The sequence below is a fragment of the Citrus clementina genome, unplaced genomic scaffold (assembly GCF_000493195.1).
Source record: "Citrus clementina cultivar Clemenules unplaced genomic scaffold, Citrus_clementina_v1.0 scaffold_7, whole genome shotgun sequence".
In the NCBI taxonomy this organism is placed as follows: domain Eukaryota; kingdom Viridiplantae; phylum Streptophyta; class Magnoliopsida; order Sapindales; family Rutaceae; genus Citrus; species Citrus x clementina.
In genome coordinates, this window is record NW_006262075.1 from 5,331,072 (window position 1) to 5,357,202 (window position 26,131).

General features: G+C 35.3%; 3 protein-coding genes and 1 pseudogene across 3 annotated transcripts; 2 read left to right on the plus strand and 2 right to left on the minus strand.

Annotated features, from left to right (window-relative positions):
- Window positions 1-208: 208 nt before the first annotated feature.
- Window positions 209-3,448, minus strand: LOC18036479 (GLABRA2 expression modulator). The gene is made up of 4 exons (XM_006426235.2): window positions 2,807-3,448; window positions 2,607-2,708; window positions 1,138-1,409; window positions 209-486 (listed from the first exon to the last, which is right to left on the minus strand). Exons 1-4 carry the CDS (start codon window positions 3,210-3,212, stop codon window positions 298-300), a joined length of 969 nt encoding a protein of 322 aa, XP_006426298.1. The 5' UTR covers window positions 3,213-3,448; the 3' UTR covers window positions 209-297.
- Window positions 3,449-4,367: 919 nt separating this feature from the next.
- On the minus strand, window positions 4,368-6,381 carry LOC18037408 (esterase AGAP003155). Its single transcript, XM_024180668.1, has 6 exons — window positions 5,932-6,381; window positions 5,719-5,817; window positions 5,573-5,614; window positions 5,305-5,449; window positions 4,746-4,847; window positions 4,368-4,607 (listed from the first exon to the last, which is right to left on the minus strand). Exons 1-6 carry the CDS (start codon window positions 6,301-6,303, stop codon window positions 4,552-4,554), a joined length of 816 nt encoding a protein of 271 aa, XP_024036436.1. The 5' UTR covers window positions 6,304-6,381; the 3' UTR covers window positions 4,368-4,551.
- A 7,400-nt stretch (window positions 6,382-13,781) lies between these two features.
- On the plus strand, window positions 13,782-14,837 carry LOC18037606 (classical arabinogalactan protein 2). The gene has a single exon (XM_006426238.2). It carries the CDS (start codon window positions 14,043-14,045, stop codon window positions 14,496-14,498), a length of 456 nt encoding a protein of 151 aa, XP_006426301.1. The 5' UTR covers window positions 13,782-14,042; the 3' UTR covers window positions 14,499-14,837.
- Window positions 14,838-20,368: 5,531 nt separating this feature from the next.
- Window positions 20,369-22,348, plus strand: LOC112096766 (annotated as a pseudogene).
- Window positions 22,349-26,131: the final 3,783 nt, after the last annotated feature.

Consider the following 26,131-nt stretch of genomic DNA (forward strand, 5'->3'; position numbering starts at 1 on the left):
AATGTTGTTAGCCATTTAATGAATAAAAAATAAATACATAATGAGAAAGCAATGTTAAACTAGCTCATTTGGAAACAGATTGGATACAATATAAAGCTTCCTGACAAGCTGTAGCATGCAAAATAATCACATGGACTAAAAAAAAGTCAACATATTTTTCTACTATATCCCTGATACAATATAATCTCTATTGTTTACCTAATTTTAGTTCCCACAGAGGAGACGCATGCATTATGAAAATTTCACAGTTCCATGGGGAACATCAGACAATAGAGTGAAACCGCAAGCCAAATCAAGTCACACAGATTCTAGGTTGCGAGCCTCCAAAGCTCCCTGTAGCCATTCCACAGCACCGTTGTAGTTTAAGAAGCCCATGAACCAAAACTCATGATTATCTATGGAGATAACCTGGACATATTTTTCAGCAGGATTGTTTCTGCTTGACGAAGGATTAACTGCTCTAAGCTGATGCAATGGGATAACTACCTATTTTAAGCAGAGAAAAGCATCAGTAATTGCCACAAGATAATCAACAATAAAAAAAAGAGAAAAAACAAAAAAGCCAACAGTCTATCACCCAAAAAAAAAGGGTTGGGGTGGGGGGGTGTTTGTGTTTTGGAAAACAATATATGAAGTAAATATTGGAAACTTAAGAGAAAGGATTAACATGAATGTATTTTCCCTTGAAAACATCAACCACCATTTGCTCTTGTATGGGCCGACCCAAATTACAACATAGAGCACACAATTCTAAGTAAAAAATTTGTATAATGTTTTCTGTAACATAGGTTAAGAGACAAATGCAATCTCAACTGAAAACGAAGTGCAGTGCCACAATAATAGTGTTTTGTTGGGGTACTATACAGGCAGGGGACGCTGGGAAGCTGTCCAACAAACTCACTGACCATGTCGAACAGGAAAGAAAAGGTAGGTATCTTTGAAACCATGAAAGACTAACAAAGTAAACAGAACAACAAACTACATGCAAATAGTAAGAGCCTACTGTGCAAAAAAGTGCCTGTAACTTGTAAATGTGAAGGGTAAAAGATATAGTCCAAAACACAATCTCATGGATTGGAGGTCTAATGAGGATTTCCAAACTACCTTTCTTTCATATATATGGCTCAAGGAAAATACCTTATAATAGCTCCATTCAGTTTGGCCACTGGATTTATAGGAAAGCGGGTTGTCGCTACAGAATGCCAGCTTTGCAGTAGATACATATAAGATTCCCATGACTGGACCAGCTGATGTGGATAAGTAACAAGCATATGAGTTCTGAAGTTGCTCCTCAGGAACTGTCTCAAAAGTTTGCCGAAAGATCTTTTCATAACCGCCTTCTGCCAGAACCTTAGTTCCCTGTGCAATCCTTCCCATAGCAGCATCAGCAAAGCTCGGGCTTGTTTTCACTAGTTAGGAGAGAACGGGGTCATTCCAGTAATTTCATGACAAAAACTAACAAAGAATGACAGAGTGCTACAACAAAAAACAGTTGCCAACTAACTAAGTAGCTTAATTTACCATCAAGTTTCATCTTTCCAACATTCTACCAGCAACCTAACTTTATAGCCATTAGATTTGAGGATTACAAACACAGACTTAGAAGCCGTTAAGACAGAATTATATCATGATTTAATCAGACTCATTCTATATTTTCCTGCCCTTTAATTTCAATTTCAGTATAGCAGCCTAATCAAAATTTGGCTCCTTTTTCTTTTTGGTTGCCAACTAGAGAGGATTGCATGCTTTATTAGTTGTTAGTTTTAGGGTTTACCCAATGAAAGGCGTGAGAAAATCTATACCATAACTAATTAGTTAAGATCAAAACAAATCTCATAAATAAGTTAAACAAACAAATCTCATAAATAAGTTAAACTCATACCTAACAATACTGGCATAAACTCTACGCAATGTAAAGTAGGCAGCTCATATCAAGGATAATAAAAAATCGTATTCTTACAAGATATACAATATTACTGATTATTTGTAATGGAGGACGGAATATTGGGCAAGTAAGTAAGATTGAATATGGATTTTCACCAGCACAGAATATATCTACCGGCACCTTAAATGAGGAAAGTAGAGCCAAAGAGATAGTCCAGAGCCTATTTTAAATGGATAAATCACAAAGTGCACGGGTTGATATTTGTGTACCTAGAAATTTATAATGGACAAATGATAGTGACTTCAAGGCCAAAACTCACAAAAGGTAGCTTCATGATTTCATTTTTTCCAATACAACAAATCAAATGAATTCTTATTATGAAATATTTCTATACCTTCCCCCACCCCCTTCTCTATCTTCACCCATCACCAATTCAAATCCAACCAAGAGACGAGACAGAGAAATGTAGACACATAGATTTAGACGGTCACCTATTAGTTAGTACTTGCAGACAATCTTCCTCAGATCAGGTTTAGTTAGTACTAAACCCAAAAAGTTGTTTTCACAAGTAAAACAAGACGCAACAAAAAATTCCCCAGGCCATGACCCACCCAATTTTACCGGTAGTTGAAATCAATTCATTCGTAAATTCTAATACTAAACTCATTGTATCTTATCTGATAAATGACATTAGCGTAAACACAAAAGAAAGAAAACTCACGATGCTGCCAGGTGTTCCCAGCGAGATCCTCTGCTTTCTTCGTCGCTTCTCCAACTTTCTTCCCCCATCGCCCCAACACATCCTTCACACTCCCTACCGCGTCTGATTCAAATCATTATCCCAAATTAACTAACATTTACAGGAGGCGCGCCTCAATAAAATAACCAAAAACAAAAAAAAAATACAAATACGGGACGGACCTTTGAAGGAAAATGAATTGGAGGGCGGTGCAGGAGTGTGGGCGACGTAAGGATTGGATCCGTCGATTGGGGGCATGGTATTTTGGTAATTATGAGTATTGGGAGCGTGCGATTCGGTCACCAAGTCGGGGCTCCAGTGCACCGATTTCTTCGACACGGATGATGCTGGCGACGGTTCGGATGAATTCGTGGAGCTTTCTAATTGGATCTTGATCTGACTCTGAGGCTGTGCTTGATTCTCATTCTCAGAAACTTTCTCAGACTCGGATCCCACGACGATATTCGCCCAGTTATCGCCGTCCCCGTTGGGATTGGGATCGGGTTTCGGGTTCGGAGCGGGGGACTCTGTCTTGTTGTGGTCGGTGTCTGCTGCTGCGGCCTTCGGGGGCGCCTGTTGCTGATCCATTTTGTTTCAGAAGGTTCTTCGGAGGCGCGTGGCGAGTCTTGATTGGGAGTGGTTTGATTTTCAAATGTTATGAGTTCTCTGTTCGGATCGCTACAGGGGAGAGAGGATTTAGAGGGCATGACCGTACAATTTGATGACTTTTTTTAGCGCCAAGCGGGATTGAGAATTCGATGGACTATCTTGACCGGTGCTCGTCATTCATCAATTTTCTCGTAAATATATTATTTTTCATGTAATTTAAGTGACCGTAAGGCCTTTTAAATTTAAAACATATGCATTCTAAAAACAACAATAATAAGGGAGCCTCTAAGTTACAATAATTGTACCATACATCTCTCATGTGAACCACACAAAATTATAAGACCCACAATTTGTATGGTTCACATGAGAGATGTATGTTACAATTATTGTAACTTAGCATTTGCCCAATAATAATAGTAATTATTTAATTTTATTTATTTATTTTTTTTACTTTTTTTAAATCATCGGCGAAGAGTATTATTCCCCACAACATCTAAAAATAAAAATTCTCAGGTGTAGTGTCAACACGCACATTCCGGGGTTAATCAGATTTTAATGTCATACATAGAGTCATTTAGCAAATTATATACACGGCTTTTGCGCACTCTTACAGTGATGCATGAACTCAAATTTTATAGCATGCCAATTGCTAAACATCCGCAATAATAAAGTTATAGATAGAGTGGCTCTCTTAAATTATATAATGATAATTTCTTCATAAGGAAAAAGTATCCAAAGTTTGTAAAGGCAAACATGAAAAGATTTTTTATGTTACTTGCTGGACAATTTATTCTTTCACCAAAAACAAAAAAAAAAAAAAAAAAAGGAATATGACACTTAAGATGTGCGAATACTCTATTTAATCTTATTTAATTTGTACTACTAAGATAAACATTATTCAAATAAGCTCAATGTGAATACTGAATACATGTCAAAAATAAAAAGACAAGCAGAGGTCTAATTCTAACTTCGGAAATCTTAAACTTGATTGATTGATGTAAAAAAATTGAATGTAATAACATTTAATCAAACGAAATTCTTATACAATAATCAACATATATTTAACTGGATTTATTAGTACATAATTTTTTTTTTAAAAAAAGAGGAAATTAATTTATTTGTGAGAAAAAGATTATTAATTATGAATAGGGATACCATCATCTTAAAAAGATATATTTTATCTGGTGAAAAAGCAGAGATTTGTTCGAACACCCTTGATGCAACAATGAAAAAGAAAGGTGTTATATTATATTATTACGTTCCATGAAAGGGGAACGATAATAAATCACCAAAGGCATCATCATTGTGCATGATTGCATCATATCATTTGAAATTTCTGGATGAAACTGAGCATCGTCTCTTGGCCTCTCTCATCTGTGCACATAATAGACAGAGGCAGTTCAAAATTAGATCAGGCAACTCTTTTTTTTTTTTAAAGAGTCTTGTTGCAAATTGATGCAATGAAGTGAGATATTAATACCATAAGCTTTATCAAAGAAAGAAAGAACTCACCAATTCTCGGGATAGTGTGCCCCTTGGAGTGATAAATCACAACAGGGTCTACAAACGATTCCAGGAGAGCCATTCCTTGCTCCTTCAAGAAATCATTTTCTCCTGCACCACAATCCACATATCATGCTCGTCAATTAAAAGTGATTATGTCTCCAGCTCTTATAAACTTCCCTTCCCACATTATTGAAAAATTATGCGTATTCAGAGATAACAAAATGATACATCTGCTCTAGTCTTTTTTGTTTCATGGAAATTTGTTCTAAATCTAATTGTAAGCGTTATATAATCTTGTTTCCTTTTCTTTTCTTTGTACCTTTTGTAGACAAGCTATTGTTACAGCACTGAAAATACAATCATGTAATGGTTCATTACAAATTTTCCCTGACACGTAGCAGGAACATGTGGACTTGAAAATTGAAATGTGACAATGCCTTGAAAAATGATAAGAGCAATTAAGCTTCAAGATTAATGATTGACACCATAAGCTTAATCTTGTATTCTTTCCTTGGAAGCTTGTAAACAATAGAAATTATGCAGAGTTTTTGAATCTTGTGCTGACCTATAATATGAAGAGATGGGCACTGAACTGGGGATGAAAATGCATTAACCGCAAGCTTAGGCTGCCCAAACTTGAATCCTAGGAATTTAGCCCCTGCTATTAATATCACAAACTTTATCTTTGGTACTTTAGTAAAAGCCACTCCCTACAGTTTCAGAAATTGAGCACATTAGTGGGAAAAAAAAAAAAATCTTCAAATCTTGTTCTCCTCCTCAAAATTAGGAACGGGATAAAATTAAGCAACAATAATAATTGACATCTCAATTACCTCTGCTTGCATCCCTGGTGAAGCAGCTGCTATAAATGCTCCCTAAAATCTCATCGGTCAAATTAGAAACCGAACACAACTGCGGCAAGTAGCAATAAACTCGAAGAAAATAAAACCAAAAATAGTTCAAGTTCTCAGGTGCCCACCTGAGAGAAGCCCAGCAAACCATCAAAAGGACCATGCGTTACCATGTAATCTTCAATATATGCAATGCTCTGTTCAAAGTTTATATACTGAGTACAATCCTACAGTAAGAAAACAGTCGCTGTCACCGGTCTTGCAGCAAAATAATCTAAATTAAAATGTGTAAAGATGAAAAATCAAGTTTTGTGGGAAATAAAGATCTAAGGAAGAATTACCTCATTCCTTTGGTACCATTCGTAGTAAGGGGGATCGAAGAAGGCTTCGACATCTGATTTTCCAAGCGCAGGAAATGGAGCATCAAGAAAATCAAGATCGAGCTTTCGGAGTATGGATTCGGGCCATCTTCCTATTTGTTTCTTGAGGATCTCACCGCTTGTCCTGAATCCGTGGAGACACAAAATTCTGGGTTTTTTTGGGATTCCATTTTCCATTATGGTTCCTCTGTTAATTTTTGTGAACTTCTTAAGTTTCTCTGCTGCTGCAACAATAGTATGCATGGGTGGTGGTGGAATTTTCACCGAATTTACTTGATGGGCGAAGCTGTCTGCTAATTTTGACCAACCATGATGATTGACCAGCAATGCCATTTTGTATTGTGCCTTTGTGTTGAAAAAAGAAGAGAATTTAATGTCTTTATGAAGGGAAGTTAATGTCTTTTCTTTCAATATTTTAGGCAGCGTTTTTTCTATTTCTTTTTTTTTTTAAACTGCAAAACTCGGGGGACGTGGGGGTTGTTATTCCCACTACCTTGAATTTTGCATAGAGTGTTGATGTTTGCCCAGGTTAAATTCTGGGTCAAACTCCGAAAATAATTTAAACGGCGTCGTTTTGATGTGTTTTTTTTTTTTTCTTTTTTGCTACTCCAAAACGTTGCCGTTTTGACTTACCATTTTCGTTTCACTTACCATTTGCAAAACGCGAGCATTGTCCCTGAAAGAATCTAAAACGCGCCTGAAAGAATCCAAAACGCGAACATTGTCCCTGAAAGAATCCAGCAGCTGGGAACGCGATTCGTTTCTTCTTTTCGAAAGCCGAAAAAATCGTTACTTTCCTTCCTCGACCGCGGTGTAGGCTTTCGGGATCCACAGCAGAACGCACCCATTTAGTGAAGAAAGTGATTAACAGCAGCTGCGATATTTGTCGTTGAAAGCCGAAACTCTAAGCTGAGTTTGGACGGAACAAGACCAACAACAGCTGCGAAGTTTCGGCAGAGCAAGAACATTGTCCCTGAAAGTTTGAATTTTCGAAGCTATACTGTACAAATGTTGGAATTATTATTCTTATTTTTGTTAATTAATCACTCCCCTGAGTCTCTCTGATGGTGCATTTGCTTACATGATTTTTATAATGTGTATTAATCGGGTTAATTACCAGTTTGTTTTTTTGAAGTAAAGCTTAACTAGACTCGCTTTGTTTGACTTTTTGTGCATTTTGCTTTCTGTAAAGTTTGATTCTAGTTTCTGGGCTTTTTATTTGAGTTGTTAGAATGAAACTGTAGGAAGAATTATCTATATTTTGATTTTCAGAAAACTACAAGATGAAATTGTGATTTAAGTGGAAATTTGAGCAGAAGTTTAGTTTGCTTTTTCAAGATGTTACAAGGTGAAACAAAGACGAAGAAACTTGCTCTTCTCTCTGTTGCTTTCCTAGGTGAAACAAAGAAACGAAAACGAAGAGGAAGAGATTTTATTCTTCTAAAATTGTCATCAGAAACGTTGCCGTTTTGGAGTAGCTAAAAAGAAAAAAAAAATCAAAACGATGTCGTTTAACTTATTTTCGGGGTTTGACCCGGGGCAAACATCATTTTCCTTTTTTTTTTTTGATTACACGAGACTATTGCTCAGATTACAACTCATATACATGAGATTATTACTGATATTTACAAATCAGACTATTACTGGGACCAACTGACATCAATGCTAATGGAGCTCTGCCCAGACATCAATGCTATTCGAGGGATGTCTACTCCTCACTCATGGGTAAGGGAGAAGACTACCTTCACTCAAATTAATTGAGGAAGGAAATACCCCCACAATGCTTTTGTGGGGGTTCGAACTGCTGCCCTCCAAGTTGGAGGGCAGCAGCCCTGGCCACTCGGGCTACGAATTAAACAAACCGAATTTTCCTTTTGCATATCCGAAAAAGCTATTTCCCCGGATTTTAACCCCGACTCGCACCCCGAATTAAACAAACCGTTTTGAGAATAATTGAAAACGTACCATTTCGACGCATTTTTCCTTTCGTTTTCACGCGATCGAGGCTTTTTACTTTTTGTACAACAGTTGCAATAGTTATGCACCTGCAAACACGAATGCACTCTCTCACGCCCGATGATGGACGAGCCACAGACGACAGACCATTGCCATCACATGATCGAGGTCTCTGTTACCATCACCGACAGTCACGCGACCATCCTCATCCACTCACAAAGTTAGTTGATTGAGATTTTGGCTGATTGGGAAATGATTATTGGTGTCTGAATTGAGTATTAATGCTAGAATTGTTGCTGCTGGAAGTGATTATTGGACTTATTGTTTGATAATTTTAAATTATTTGGCTGATTGGGAAATGATTATTGGTGCTGGAATTGTTACTGCTGGAAGTGATTATTGAATTTTCAGTGCCTTGAGATGGAGCGTGACATTTTTTTCTTTTTTTTTTTGGGTAAAATACTAGAATTCTCATTTAATTTAACCTTCTACAGAGTCTTTATTAAAATATAAATTGTAGTTTGCAGTTTGCAGTTTGTGGAAGTTTTGTAACTCAGCCGAGTGTTGTGGTTGAAAGCAAAAAGAAGGATAAAGCATATGCTGGCAACGTCGTTTTGGTTTGAAATTAATTGAAGCATATGCTCACCCACGTGCTGCCCACCTTTTTCGGCTGAAATTAAAAGGAAAAGTAACAAAATAAAACGACGTCGTTTTTCACAACTCGGGGCGCGACTCGGGGTTTGACCCGGTGTGTGTAGCAGCGCTATTTGCATATCATATTCACGGTTTATCGCCATTTTAACATAAATTAATATTGGTAATTACATACGGAGTTTCGCCAGGTAATAACTCTTTTCACTGAATACGAGCATGGGATTAAAAATTGATTGGGTTTACCAAGCTTATTCCGAACAACTACCGCCTGAAGACACAGAATTTATCGGTTTTCCCATAATGTATAATTTGTTTGTCGTTTCTGTTCTGTATTCTAATTGTTTTTGTTGTTACTGGAGCGTTGGGTGGTTCCGAACATACAAATTAAAGGCTTTAATGAGGCTGCAGGTCAAACACCAACAACAAAATACAAGGAGCATTTTCTTCTTAGTTATTTTATTTATTGAACGAACGAGCATTTTGGTTAAGGACAACGGCCGCTCAATTAAAACAAATGAGTTTCACAAATCTACTTTTGGACTTCATTCCCATCATCCCATGCACTTGCTACGTGCGATGTGACAACGATAGTTATTTCCGTAGACAAATGTTTGTCGATAGCAATTGTACTTCCAGAAACCACCATTTAAGTGTGAGAATAAATTGAATCCGCAGCTGATTGGGAGAGGTCTTGGGCTTAAATTTTCCGCTATGTCCCATCTCCCAAACGAAAAAGTTAAAGAGGTAGCAACTGGCAACCTTAACAAACAGTTTGTGGTTAAATGTTGTTGGATGTACTAAGAATATTAGCCCATTATAACTTAGGGGCTAGTTTTACGATTCAAGTAGTTGGGCCTACGTAATTGGCCGGGGTTGTCTGCGATAAACATGTTTCTTTACCCCCTTTTTTTTTTCCCCCCCTTTCCGTTTATCAGTTTCTTTACCCTGGGCTAATTGTTGAAATCGAGTATGCAAATAGTACAATTTAAAATAATAAAAAAACAGAAACTATGTAAATACAACTTTAGGTTGGCTATTTTACCTTAATACTTGTAGATTATCATCATTTAATCCTTAAAACTATTAGATGGCTTATTTAAGAGCCATATTGTTGTCACCCCACCTTTATTGTCTCAAAATTAAAAAGCTGAGATAATTTGATTACTTCATGTAGGACGATTACGTAATGGTTTAGTTATTTTAGCGAGTATTTTAATTCTTGTCAACTAAAATTTATTAGAGTGTACATTATTTGGTATGTTATCAACATTTTTTTTTCCATTTATTATTGTTTAGGTAGGATTCAGTTTTCATATTTGAATTCAGTTAACTTAGTGAATTTATTCAATTATAAATAAAGTGGTTGTATAATATATTTTAATATCTTTCAATAATAAAATTCTTTTTTGTTTTCCTTAATGAGACTGTCTACTTAAATTTTTTACTTGAAAAAAATCATTTAGATTAGATCTTCACAGCCGCGAAGTATGTTAACCTTTGACAAAGTATTTCCTTATCTGCATACTCCGGTTCTCTGCCGTATAAAAGAAGGTTGAGGGTCTGTATTAAACACAAAGCAACTGGTCGTTCATTCATTGGTAGCATCTAAAACGTAAACCATTACTATATTGAGAGAAGAATGATTCTAAACGTAAAATTGACAATATGTAAAGATAATTTTAAAAAAGAAAGAAAGGAAAAAGTTAATCAATAAAGAACAATGAAGAGATAAACAAAGGAATAGAACTGACTAATTATGATAGTAACTCGTGACGAATCTAAAATGGAAAGATTCCGTCTAACAAACGTTTGGCTGGGACTTGAAGAATGATCCAGCAATCCGATGAGAGATTAGTGCCAAAGAGCTGTTACAGAGTTGAAAAATCGATCGATCCCCACAGCGCACGGAATACAATGTGCCTACGTTTGTCCATTTTCAATTTGTTGCTTTGCGCGTCCAGTTCCTTTGTTATACGTGTGCCTAAATTCACCACCGCACCATCTTTTCACAAAATTCTTGTGTCACGAATACGTAAAGGCAGAGCACACAGTTTTCTAGCAGTCGAACCAGTCTTATCGTGTTCCTACGAAAACCAAATGAATAAATTCGCTTGTTGCTTTGGGAATTAAATGCAGCATCAAATCAATATCAATGTTATGGGAATGATTAATTTATTTTGATTAAATCGAGCATCAGACTAGGGCACTGTAGTACTGTTTTATAATTGTATCAAATTATTAGAAGCATTTACATTGGTGGAGTCTACTGACATCCAATGACTGAATGCAACTGTGGTACGGTACCACAGTTGCACCACAGGTTTCCCCTTAAATCGAATACAAACATAATTTGAGACTTGAGAGGGAAATGAATCCTTTTAAAGGCATGTGTTAAGTTACATGTAATCTAGTTTACACTACTCACATAAATAGTAAGTAAATTTTATATTATTTACTGTTTATATGAGTGGATGTAAGTTACATTATATGTAATTTAAGGGATCTCCTTTTAAATATAAGTATCATTACTGATTAGAGTGCGAGCAATTACGTTATAATCTCTTAGAATATGTTGAATTTGAACATGTTATCTCCCATTTGCTACTTTTTGGTTCTAAGGATTAATGTGTTAATTTTATGTTTAATGTTAGCAATCTGGATCAAAGTCATAAATTAGAATGTGACGTTTGGAAGGAAATGTTCAATTTCTAGTAAATAATAATTTGTTCTTGGGCATAAGTACAAAAAAGGAAAACCAAAACGAAATCTTATTTTGACGGTTAACCTTGTAAAAAGAAAAAGATATTGACTTATTCTATTGTAACATGAATCTCTGTGGGCCTTAGTCATATGGTTTTATCTCTTGTGTTGGATTTTTAAAGTATTGTCTAATGGTAATTTAATCTCATTCTCTCTTGTATGGGTTTTTAAGTTTAAATTCCAAACGTTTAGTATCATTCTAATAAATTGTTTCTTGAGCTGCCAAGACTTTTGCTTAATGTTAACTATCACGTTTAATTGTGTTATTTTTTTGGTTAATTTTTTTTAGTATCAATAACGCTACATTAATATGATTGTGATACATGAATTATATACTGATTAAACATAGATTATATACCGATTAAAACATCAATAATTGATTATTTGCATTATGTGATTGTTGACTTTATACTATTATTATTATTATACTGATTTTATAATATTATTTATTTATTAAATAACACATAAATTATCGCTTCAATTATAATACAAATTATATTTCAACCATGTAAGTACATTAAAAGTATTTTAATATTTATATCAAATTTATTGGCAGTTTCATAGCTAAGTCTAATACATTATAATGTTTTTTCTCTAAGTGCCTGTTATGTATGGTTTATCTAATAACCGTAAGTACTTGTTTAATCTGATAAGCTCTTTTCAAAATTTTTTGTTGTTATTTAGTTGTTTTTGAGTAAAGCTTTTGAATATTAAATAAGTTATTTTGCCTCTACTAGTAAAAACTTAAATTTAGACTTTTAACAGCAGAGGTTGAAAGCTTTTTTAAAAGATTAAAATGTCTAAAATAGCATTTCTTTATTTCATAATCTTTTTTATTTCTTCATAACACAACTTTAAATAACTTGTTATTAAAGTAATTTTATAACTTTTAATAAAAATTCTCATTGACAACTAAACAACTAATTTTTTTTTTATAAAAGCTCTATTTAAATAAGCTCTATTTAAAAAAAAAAACCATATCAAATGGAGCCTAAATAGGTAATGAAGTTAATTAAATAATAATGTGTTTTAAAATGGTGGATTGAAAATGATATAATACTTTTGTAAGTAATCATTAAAAAAATCACAAGTTTATTAAAAGATTATGTAAGGTTGGCTATCTTAACACCATCCAATTTTATATATAGAAAGTGGAACCTATAATATTTTTGGGTACCCAAAATGAGTCTAATTCAAGAGTTCCCTTAATAAGGAAAAAAAAAAAAAACCATTTTCACTTTCCGAGCGAGCAATGAAAACAAATGATTGTCTTGCATATGCTTATATTCTCAAAATTTGGATATAATCTAATTAATTCTTGCCAGCTTTTGCCAGCTCTCTATTTTGTAATTTAGGCAACTTGAATTATACGGTGGGATTGACTAATTTATTTCGATCCCATTGTCTATAAATTTCTGATGCATAGAAAACCATTACAACAGTTGTCCCAACTCGACACGTGGTTGTCACACTAGAACGTTAACACGTGGCTTCTTAGCAGGGCAAGTGTATAGTTCCTCGAAACAATTGTCCATCACAATAACACGTCACAGTCATCCATGTTCGAGCACGACAACAGGACATGAACATTTTTTGCACAGAAATTGAACATGCTAGTTGTTCTCCAATTGAAGAGCTTACTTTAATATATTTTTTTCTCTCTCCACAATTATCTTCCACAGAACGGCTCTAAGGCACAGCTAATTTAATCTTTAAAAAAAAAAGGAGAAAAAAAAAAGAAAGTAAAAATCTGAAACTCCACATAAAGTAGGAAAATCTCTGCGATACAGCAGATGGTCTCTTTCAAAAGCACAGTTTTCTGACACGTGTAGCGAAGCTTTTGATTAGACTTGGTTTCTGATAATCATATTGATGATGAATTCCGTATTTGCCACGTCCGTTTTTTAATGTCTTACTGCTCACACTTTAGACAAGTCTATGTTGATTTTTGATTACTTGAGGAAACTGTGGTCAAATGATTATGATTAAGATATTATCAAGTTGGAAAGAGAGGGTATTCCTGTAAAATGACACCGACCACGCTTGGGCTTGGAGTCGTTGAAAGGAAAAGGTTAACGCGGAGGACAGTCTGTGAAGAGAAGGTGACCAAATTTTTTTATGATTTGTCAAGAAAGAGACATCTTACTGAACTTGATTAACCGACACATGTCCAATCTTAGTGGCATTATCGTCAAATTAAGAAACAAATCTGGCCAAAAACCTGACTTAGCAACACAATCAAACTTAATTAAAATGGCCCAATTTTGACAGGTGTCATTTCCTGATTTGATGCTTTCAGAAGCCGCGTCTATATCCCATCCTTAAAGAAACTTCATAGAAAGGAAGTAAAATAAAATCTAATTATTCACACCACCATTGCCTAACTAGCCTATCGTATAATATGTGCGTGCTTGTATTTTTATGTATATAAATAGGTACAGATAGTTTAAACGATTGGAGGAATCTGTTAGCGTTATTGATTACTGAGAGAATTTTAATCTTTTTGCTCTCTTTTCCAACCCCCCGCACTTCCTCATTTCCGATTATTTTTAATATATATACACACATTCACTCCCCTTTTCAGTTTCCACGCTCACAATCACAATTCACAAACGCTCAAAAAGCTCTCTCTTTTTTTTTTTTTTTATTTCCATATTCTCTCTCCGTCTCTCCGCCATCTCGAATCTTTAAAGAAGAAGAAAATGAATTCTTCAATGCTTAAAGTACTGTTCTTCTTGGGTCTCTTGGCCACCTCTTGCATGGCCCAGGCACCGGGTGCTGCACCGGTACCCTCACCGTCAACGACACCAACCGCTCCGGCACCGGCACCAAGGACTCCATCGCCAACTCCATCACCAGCACCTGCACCGGCAACGCCAACGCCAACGCCATCACCGTCGCCATCCCCATCAACATCACCAGCACCAGCAACTACACCTCCAAGCCCAGCTCCAGGCACCGCAGCACCAACCCCATCTGCAACCCCTCCACCGGCTCCCACCCCTGGCTCCATCACACCTTCAGCTAATGCACCCGGAAGCGAGTCGACTCCTGCTGATAACCAGCCCGGTGGTAGCTTCGTCGACGGTTGGGTCAACAGAGCTGCTATCTTCGGCACTGCTCTCGCCGGAACATTCTTCGCCCTTGTCATGGCTTAGAATTTATTTGATTTCCGGTCTATCTTCTATCGGCTTTAATTTTAGATCTGTTATTCTTATTTGTTTGTCGATGAGTAGTGTTTTTTTTAAATACTTTTTCTTTATATTATTTTCGTGTTTTCATGGATTCATTTGTTCGCTGCTGATTGTTGATCGCGATTATTACTGATTGATGATTCTTCTGTATCGGGTTTGACCGCCGGGGGGTTAGCGACGCACGTGTTTTGATCTTCTGATGATGGGTGGGACCGTGGGAGAGTGGATGACTGTAGAGATTGGATTTTGGCTGGTGTATATCTAATAATTTTATTTTAAATAAAACAGTTTGTTATTCTTTTATTTTTGTGATTTAATTTTCCATGTCCGTTATTTGATCCAAATCCAATTACCCTCTGCATCTTTTCAAATTTTGGAGCTTAATTATATCCTATATTTTTTATTTAGCAATTATCAATCATAACTTTGTGAAATAATCATAAATGACACCAAATTTGAAACGGAAAAAAAATTATGTTCGGATTTTAACATATAGCAAAAACCATTTCGGAATATGTATGACTTCTTGTTTTATTGACCAATTTTGCATGAGTGCATTTTATATTTGGCTACATTATAGATGCCAAAACCCAAAAATATGGTTGATTGTTTAAGTATTTAACTTTGACCCCGTTAAAGAGATCGTTAACGTGGACCGCCCAACCGTCATCGCCATTAACACCGACAACGAAGCTACCAGCTCAAGTTTTAGCGTATCACGTAATTTATTTTAGGCAAGCTAATTATATTGTGCATAGCACTTGCTATCCTTCGTGGCACTTTGTATGTGATCCAACTCATATCGGAATATAGAATGTGCTTGATTCACCCGTATGTGGTCAAATTGGCTTTCTTGTCTTAACAAAATTGAAAACCTTTTAATTTCCCACCTTTGGCAGGTTGTTTTCAACTTTTATTTTATTTTATTTTTCATTTCTTTCCTTTAATTAATAGAGATTTACAACGGGATTGGTTGAGAGCGAAAGTATTTTAACAGCAAGACTCTTGTAATTAATTATTCACCTGGCTCTATTATCAGATGACAGGTCATACTTGGTATCATAATTTTCTAACCGCAAAAGTATTCATTAAACAATTTGAGTTAAAACAATTCACAAACTTCGTACTGACATAGTTTTGTTAAGTGTAATTGAGAGAGGGGGGGGGGGGGGATTAGTACAACAAGACAAACTCTTGTAATTATTAACATATTTATTAGTCAGTGACATATTGACATTACAAACTTTGTATCATAATTTTCCAAGTGTAATGTTGCTCGTTAAATAATTTGGCTTAAAATAACTTCTTCTTCTTTTTAAATTTCTCTTCCCTCTCATCTATTTTCTATCCTTTCGTTGAATCTGCTGCTGGCTGGCTGAATAATATCCCTTCTCAACATTCAGCAATCAATTCCGGTCCATGCAGTCACTACCACTACTCATCTTTAAGCTGACATGGTTCGTGCTAAATGGCCAGCCCGAGGAGATATATTTATATCCTCCACTTCTTCTGAGTCTCAAAACTCCTTTCTGCTCTCTTCGTCAAGTAGGATATGTTAGCTCCTGCTGCAAAGCCCGTTTTCACTCTGTAACCAATCTTTAATTTTCTTCGTAAAGTTGGGCCTACTTTCATTTGCCGAATACGTACCCGAACGTTGGCCCTTTTCCAAATAAGCCGGAGCCTCTTTTGCACTCATCTTGGGGTTGGTGTCTTGAGCAATAGAGTGGGTACGTTGAGGATCACTTTGAAAACAAAGGAAACCGAGAAACAAATGTGGTTTATGAACGTTACTTTTGTAAAACAGCCTCCGAAGAACATTTTTAAGTTTTTTTTTTGTTTTTAATATACATTTATTATAAGGGTAGAGAGTGGTACAAACTCATATAAAAATTTAAGCTCCTTACTTTACCGAGATTTGAATTTAGATGGGTTTTACCTTCCCAAATCTCAATAATACAGTTATTTTATAAAGAACAAAAAATGAACAAGTTTTACATATTTTTATGTATATTTTATAGGGATTAAGATTTTGCTGAGCATTTAATTAATGGTCATAATTTTTTTTTCTATCTTTCTCATTTATGTTGCTAAACAACCATTGATTCGTTGCTCAACATCCAAAAAAAAAAAAAAAATTGAACGTTGAATCCTTATCTATTTTATAACCAACAAAGTATTAGCTCCATTGGCAATGGAGTCCCTTTAAGTGGCTTGACTGGGTTTGCTCCACAGTTCGAGTCGTAGGGAAGTCGTCTTTGTTGGGAGAACATGTGACTCCCGGTTCGAGCGGGAATTTCTAATCTAGGTTGTGGTACGGGCTTAAAGGTGCCTCCCCAGGATACCTCGTGGTTAAGATAAAAAAATCTATTTTATATCGAGTCTCCATCAATTATATATATTTTTGTTGTAGTTTCTGTCTTGTAGCTTCCACATATGACCTTTTTCATTTTACAGATTTATTATTACAAACTGTTGAAATTTATAATTTCTTTGTTATGGTTCCCATTTTATTCTACCACCCTCCAAAAATTAAGCCATAAACATTACAAAACTTAATATCATGTTTGTGTAATGCAGTACTGTTCATGTTATTTCTTTAACTAAAATAATAAAAACTTAATAAAATTAAATATATAATATTAAATACAATTAAAAACTTAAATATGCTACCACGGTGCTAATGAACTATTGGCGATGCAGTCGGCCTCTAGTGGCCACTGCATAACATCTTGTTTTATCTAAAATTTGGTAGCATTAGAATACTTATTTTGCTGGGACTATGCAATGGCACAATTATTAACAACAAAAAAGATTTTATTTTTGTAAATTTACCATAAAAAACTTGCGAATCAAAACTTTGATTATGAATATACATGTGGCAAATGAAAATTTATTTTTCAATAGTAGTTGCACCATTGCATAGCCCTTGAAATAAGAAGATTCTAATAGTTATTGTAAAACGTTGATGACAGGTTGTGGTGACCCGCAGTAAAAATTGTTTATTCTTTATTAAATTATTAATTGAATATAATAATAATAAAATATAAATGAATCATTAATCAGTAATTTAATATAAATGTTACAATAAAAATTTATTTTATATAATACAATTCATGACTATACTAAACATGGTATTAAGTTACAACTTAATATAATATAATTTGCAACATAATGCATTGTGCGAACGTACGTTTATTCCTTTCCAACCAGATAAGTCCAAGAGTAATAATAGTGTTCAAATTTTCAAAGGATACCCGACACCGCCGAGAGATTTAACAATCCATCCATGCGGTGCAACCCATACTAAGAATGTGAACAAGACTAGACAGCAGGGGGCCAAAAGTAAAATATCATATTGTTGATTGGTCAAGTTTCACAAGCTGACAGCATGAAAGCGAAAGGAATGCTGATTGATCTTTCTATCAAAGATGAACAATAAAGAATCAATGATACAGAGACGGTACCTGAACTGGATAATCTTTTCCATGCCATGTTAAAAAACTTTTTAACCGTATTTGCCAATTCTCTCAATAATAACAAAACCGCAAGGATTTTCAACTTTGAGAAATCCTCTATGTTTTTCAGTGCAAGTATTTCAGCAGAGCAGATGACCAAAGTCAGAGATATTTTCCAGCTGAAAATTGTTTCCAAGCATGAAAAATACTTGGGGTTACCGTCAATGATCGGAAGGAAAAAAGTCAGCTTCTTTAAGGACATAAAGCTGAGAATCCTAAGCAAAATCTCCAGCTGGCAAAGCAAATTGTTCTCAAGTGGAGGAAAAGAGACATTAATCAAAGCAGTGGCTCAAGCTATACCAGCTTATGCGATGAGTGTGTTTAGACTTCCCACGACACTATGTGAGGATATTCGAAGAGTAATTGCTGGTTTTTGGTGGGGTGCAAAAAAAGACCGAAAAAGCACCCACTGGGCAAGTTGGGAGAAGTTGTGTCAAGCAAAAGGAAGAGGAGGCCTTGGCTTCAGAGATATTACCAGTTTCAATCAGGCTTTGGTGGCAAAACAAAGCTGGAGAATTATTAAATATCCAGAATCTCTGATGGCAAAAATTCTACAAGCAAAATATTTTAAGGGTGCTGATTTCTTACAAGCTAAGCTGGGGTCAAAGCCATCTTTTGTCTGGAGAAGCATAATCTGGGGGAGACAAGTCATTGTAAATGGGATGAGATGGAGAATTGGAACAGGGGACAGAGTAAAGATTTACAAAAGCCACTGGATTCCAAGACCACAAGCCTTCAAACCTATATCAGCCCCAACCCTTGGCATGGATTGCACAGTAGCAGAACTTATTGACGAAAATCAGAAATGGAAAGAATCTTTGATCCAACAGCATTTCAACTTTGAAGATGCTGAGTTAATTTCAAGAATTCAGCTCCCAATTAGCCCAAAACCAGATCAGATATTGTGGCATTACGATAAGAAGGGGAATTACTCGGTTAAGAGTGGATACCAGATTGCAATGAGGATTAAGCACCCTGCCAGGCCAAGTAGCTCCAGCAGTAACCTTGGTCAATGGAATGTGATATGGTCGCTGGAATTACCGGAAAAAATAAAAATCTTTATGTGGAAAGCTGCAAGAAATTTCCTCCCAACATCAGAAAACCTCTGGAGAAGGAAAATGGTGCAGGAGCCAATATGTCCAAGATGCAAAATGAAGAAGGAAGATATCAATCATGCAATTATGGTTTGTAAAGCAGCAAAGAAAATGTGGAAGTTAACCCCCTTCGTAGAAGAAATGCAGCTACTTGATAACCAAGATCTGCTGAGCATGCTACAAGAGCTGGTGAATAGAAGAAGCAAAGATGAACTGAGACTGATAATTGCTCTCTGCTGGACAGCATGGCACACAAGAAATATTTTTGTGTTTGAAAACAAAAGGCAAGACCCCCAAATCTCAGTAGCCAAAGCTGAAGCAGTGGTTGAGTCCTATGCAAGAGTTAGGATGACAAAGGTCCAAGCAGCAGCAAAAGCAATTCCAGCGAAAGGGGCAAAATGGATTCCTCCTCCACAAGGTCATTTCAAAGCAAATGTGGATGCTGCAGTCAATAAAGAGAAAAATCAAGTGGGGCTTGGGGTGGTGATCAGAGATGATAGTGGAGCAATCATAATTGCAGCAGTAAACCACACAAAGTACCATGGAGATGTAGCTCAAGCAGAGGCAGCAGCTGTCAATTTTGGGTTGCAAGTTGTGATGGAAGCAAGTTTGAGCCCTCTAATCTTAGAGACCGATTGCCAGGATGTAGTGGATTTTGTGCTACACAACAAGAGCAGCAGAACTGAAATTTACTGGACCATTTCTGAAATCCAGCAAAAACTGCAGAGTTTCAACAGCATGGTGGAACTCCAGAAAATTCAAAGAACGTGTAATGCTATTGCTCATACTTTAGCTAAAATAGCTTTAGTTAATCGGGAAAGTTGTGTATGGAAGGGTGAAATACCCTGTCACATTATGTCTGACATTTCAAAGTTTCTTTAATGAAAGTGAAATCTTTCTTATCAAAAAAAAAAAAAAAAACAAAACCGCAAGGATGTTGATTCGATTGTCAGAACAAAAAGGGGCAAAACCCTTGGCCCATGCCAGTATTGTAAGGCGTTGAAATAACTGTCCATATATAAGTGCAGAATGATTACAAGCCGACGAGATGTATAATTGCCGTACGAGAACATACAAGGAACGTACAGAACTCAATCAAGACGCAACTTCATTGAAATTCACCACTTCAATTAAAGTTACCATAAGCTAAGCACACCATGTGCTACATCATTGGTAGTTTCTTTAAAAGCTGAGAATATTGAAGTATAGAGACTACCGAGTTAACATGGCAGGCAACGGTGAATTAGAAGAAACAAATGTTCCTTTGCTAGAAGATTTAGCTTCAAAGGTTCCGAAAACATTAGATGACTCAGATCAAAATCTTCCAAGAAGGGTTTGGATGGAATCAAAGAAGCTATGGTATATAGATGGTCCAACAATTTTTAGCCGTCTCGTCTCTTACTCGATGCTTGCCATCACCCTAGCATTTGCTGGTCATTTGGGTGATCTTGAGCTTGCCGCCATCTCCATTGTTAATAATGTCGTCATTGGTTTCGACTTTGGTCTCTTGGTACTCTCTCCTTTCTCTCTCATTAAAATTATATGCATAAATTAAAAATAAATAGATAAATAATAGAACTATTTTCGTTTCTTAAACATTCAGCAGCAACAATATTGTTTTCTTGGTTTATCATAGACAATCAAGCTGAGGATAATATAAGGTAGTTGTTTGAAATTAACAAATGATCATGACTTTCTAATAACAGTTTCCAATATGATCAATTGGGAATGGCAAGCGCATTAGAAAGTCTCTGCGGATAAGCCTTTGGGGCCAAAAAATACTACATGTTGGGAGTTTACATGCAACGTTCATCGATTGAAAAGTTTTCATGTGTTGCATTCTGCTTTTGCCTTTATATCTATTTGCGTCTCCATTCTTGAAGCTGTTAGGCCAGCCAACAACAGATGTGGCAGAGATGTTTGCGGTGGTTTGTTGGTGGATGATTACCACTTCACTTCAGCTTTGCTTATCAATTTCCTCCAGAGAGATTTTTGCAATGCCAGCTTAAGAATATGGTGATTGCATGGGTTTCTTTGCTGGCCCTATTGCTGCATATTCTTTTGAGTTGGCTGCTAGTTTACAGAGTGCAGTTCGGTGTGATTGGCACAGCCATTAGTTTGAATTTTCCTTGGTGGCTTTTGGTTTTAGGGCTTTTTGGATACGTTGCTTGCGGTGGGTGTCCTCTTACATGGACCGGTTTTTGGGAGTTTATCAAACTCTCTGCTGCTTCTGGTGTCATGCTCTTGTGGGATGTGGGGGGGTGGGGGGCGGGGGCGCACACGCGAACACACACATATAAGGCTCCGTTTAGTATTGCAAATAATATTATGGCTTCAAGTAAACCATTATTTAGGAAACAAGACTTCAAAGTTTGTTGAATTTAATTATCTTGCACAGTGCTCTGCCCTGGCTTTTCCCAAATTAAATTAATCACTTTCCAAAGTTAGTGTTAGGGATCCAAAAATTATGCTAAACATTCAGTTAATATGTTTAATTTAGTTACATCACGTATATGGGTGATTATACTATGTATAATGTACTTAGAAAAATATATATGATTTTTTTTAAAACAATAATTAAAGGACCGTTCTTGCTCGCACGATCCAAAAACTAAAATATCGTTCTCATTATCTGATCTACATGATGATAATATCATCAACTTGACATGCTATTTGACAGTGCAACTATAAGTTGATTGAAACTTTAATTGTCATTAGATCATATTTTGTCGGTTAGGTGGCGAGGATTCGAATGGATCTTTTTATGATCCAATCGACGATGAGTTGGGATAATACGTGAAGAAAACTTTGTTTGATAGCAGCATTTGATGTCAATCATTAATAAAAATATTAGTTTCTAGAAACTAGTAATTTTAATATAGGCATATCATTGAAAAAAATAGTAAGTTGGCAGGATTCTCTTAACTTTCAAACTATATTTATAAATTTATAAGTATTTATCGATCTCTCGATGTTGCACCTTATCCGATCTTTTTTTGTTGTCACAATTATTTGTTCACATTCTTAAATCTCGATATTGCTTCTTATCTGATCTTTCTTTTTTTTTCCTTGCAATTATTTGTTGACATTCTGAAATTATAGTTTAGAGATTTGGTAATACAAAACATTGATATTGATGATTGGAAATCTGAATAACTCAGGCACTGCTTTGGATGCTCTCTCCATATGGTACGCATGTGTCTAGTACTTAATCACTTCTTAGTTTCTGGTATTTAGATGCATAGTTAATATTTCATCTTATACAATTGTTAATGTTTGCAAATTAAAAATCCTTATCATACTTGAATTAGTTTTCTTATTGTACAAAGTTTATTTTTTATTTTTTAGTTTAGGACATTATTTTCCTTCTTTTTATGATTTAAGATAATTATTAATAGTATAAATAGCCCTGTCTTATAAAGCAAAATTGAATTTAATTATTTTTTATCACTATTATATGATATGATGCAGAGTGAGAATTGCAAACGAGCTTGTGGCTGGCAACGGGAAAGGAGACAAATTTGCAACAGCGGTATCGGTGGTGGCATCAATCATTATCGAGGTCTCTTCTTCTGGTTACTGATATTCATACATTGGCACTTGCCATCATTACCAGCGCGATGCGACTTGACTTGGATAAAGAGGTAAAGGGCAGTGACTAAATTATTGCACTTCTTTTCCTTCTGTATAAATCAAGAGACCATATGTATGTAACTTAACATCTTCACTTTGATCGAACTTATGTCAGGCAAAAAAAAAAAAGAAAAAGAAGCCTATATGTGATGATGTTGGCAGAAATAAACTAACAGAAGTATTTGTAGTAGAATAAAGAGTTGTCAAGTGATCTGAATGATTATGTTGGTTTCATTGCCTATTAAATTCTGATCGGTACCATATTGGCAAATTTGTAAAATGCTCTATTACTGAATGAAATATTTATTAAATTTTCTTATATATTTTTTTAATTTCATTTTATTTGTATCTAAGCTTACAGCATCCAAATCAAGGTTCATTCGCTTCACGGATTGTGAATTTTTAACTTGTAAGCTACAGTAAGAAATGAAGAAGAAAGTGGTGGAAGAAGAAATGGATTTTAATTAATTTCAACGTTGATGTGATAGCTCTATTATTAATTACTTCATTTTCCCAAGCAAGAAAAAAAGAAAAAAGAAATTAACCAATTGTTTGTATTGTTTTTGAGATCAGCTCGCACTCGTTCAAAAGCTAGCATTAACCTCTCCCATTATAGCAGTGCGTGCCCCCCCTCTGCTCTTTAAAATTTGGTACATTGCGAGCCACTGGCTGCTGCCCTCCAAGTTGGAGGGCAGCAGTTCGAACCCCCACAAACTTCTTTCTTAATTAAAAATTGAGTGAAGGCAGTCCTCTTCTTTACCCATGAGTGAGGAGTGGATATCCCTCGAATATTTGTAAGAGTTAAAATCTGAGCAGAGCTTCATTAGCATTGATGTAAGTTGGTCTCAGTAATAGTCTAATTTGTAAATATCAGTTATACTCTCATGTAATATGAGTTGTAATTTGAGCAATAGTCTCATGTAAGAAAAAAAAAATTTGGTACATTGCGAGAGATTGATTGATTGAACGTATGGAGAGTGGATGATTGTAGCCCTGTTGGGTTAGCTGGGCTTTCATATCGACCACAGCTTTTTTAAAAGTAAATTTAACATCATTTGACTAAAAATGTTATAAAGTTACCTTATTTGATAAATTTTGTTGATTATGTTTAAAAATTGGATCGGTTATAGTGTAATTATGGTATCGTACTATAATTATAATGTAGCACAATAGTCAAAATTTAACATCATTTGACTAAAAATATTATAAAGTTATCTTATTTGATAAATTTTGTTGATTATATTTAAAAATGGGATCAGACTACAGTGTAACTATTGTACCAACTGTTGAATCCACTTAAATGAGAGGGGTCTACTTAAATGAGTGGAAATCCAACGGTTGGGTGCAACTGTGACACTGCACCATAATTTTATCCTTTAAAATGTCACCAATTTTTAACTACAACCATTTATTTTATCGAACACAATAATTTTTTTCTTTCTCTCTAATAGAAAAAGTATTTATCAAACTTTTTTTTTAACGTTGATATGTAAATTATAATCAGATTGTTGTTAATATTTAACAATTAATAATTAGTAAAACTACCCTAAATTAAATCTATTGTAAATCACTATCAAGTACATGTCCTTTTGCCAAACCCATGTTAATTCGATCATCCTACCCAAAAAAAAAAAAAAATCGAGAAAACTAAGATGTTGAAGACCCCGAAATGACCACCATGTGATAAATTCCTAGTGGCTTGTTGGGTATAATTTATATGCCACATCCCAAATCTTTTTTCAACTTCTATATTCTACCTATCCGTTTATCTAATCTTTTAAGGTAGGAATTCAAAATCTTTAACTCTTGTTCGATTTCAATATAATATCAAATATATTGAAATCAAAGAAACAATAATAATACAATTACAAATTTTTTGATGTAAATAATTTTAAATAAATTTAGTAGTTAATAAAAATATTACATGGTCCACAAGATTATTTAAAATAAATAAATTCATTAAATCATATTCCTTTGTCGTTTTTTTGAGTTTTAAAAAATTTTGTATTAGGTTTCTCCAGTAATACCCCCATTCACATAAATTTTTGCTCATATAATGCTGAGATGGTGAGAGATTCCTTATCTAATGGATAGACTCTAACCAAAGCCCTTGACACCCACAAACATAATTTATTCTATCTACGAAGAAGTAGATCAACTTTCGAGGAAAAAAAAACATAATGAATTAAAAAAATCAGTACCAACCAGGCCATCCCACAAAATTTTCAAAGCAAGTGCTTTACAACTTTATCAATGTCATTATCTCTATTATTACCTTAGAACGTGCGCGATAGGCAAAATGAGAATGAGAAAACGGGATCAACGGAAGGTTGTGAGCCATAGATTCGTAGGCAACACGAAGTGGTGGTGGGCTAAGTTCTAGAATCATTTATTTATTTATTTATTTGTTGGTTTGTTTGTTCTTGGAGAAGCGATATGCTTTCATTCAATTTGTTTTACGATGCGCAGTTCATGATATATGTGACGACAGAGGCACATGTCAATCCTGTTCAGATAGGGGCTCCTTTTCTGTTGTCGCGAGAACTCCCTAGAAAACTCAGCATTCTTCCCTCGATTTGACAACGCGAATGATTTGCTTTCTAATTAGATGCTTGGTGTGAATAGTGTTATAACCAAAGTTGCTTTACGCAGGAAAATATACCCATTAAAGAAGTTATAGGAAATCTGAAACGTACAAGAAAATCATTGAGCTCAAAGACGGGTTGAATTTTTTTGGACACAGCAAATAAGTTACCGCTACTCAAGCTTGACTGTACCAAACAAGACCTTAGTTGAAAAAATGACGTGGGAAATGGCAGCTGCTATTGCGGCTGTTGCTTTTGCACATGGAGCGGTGGGATTATGATTGTTCAGTTGTTACCATTGATGGTGAATTTCCTTTTTCTGTTTCATAATTGACGTTGTCTGGAAAAATCGCAAAGATTATCATCGGACGCAATTGGAGTGCGTATAGGATTCCTTGCGGAGGCCGTAAGATTTTATTCCTTTCTTTTTTCTTTTGGGGGGAAAAAAAACTGAAGTTGTTGGCTGTATCGTGAAATGCAAAAGGACCCTTTTCCAAAGTGGTACATTCTTTCAAGGGCATTGATAAATTACATAATTGATTAACATGAGAGTGTTATTAAACAATCTAAAAATTTTGACAATTAATAAATTACACTTGAGTGATAAAATAACACTTCCACGACTGGTGCTAAGTTACGTTGAACGTAATTTGCGCTACTCACAACAACAGTATTTGATTCCATTAATAATACTGTTGCTGTAAGAAGACCGTAAATTATGTTAAACGCAACTTAAGAACTCCCTCCATGTTAACGTAAGTTACATGGCA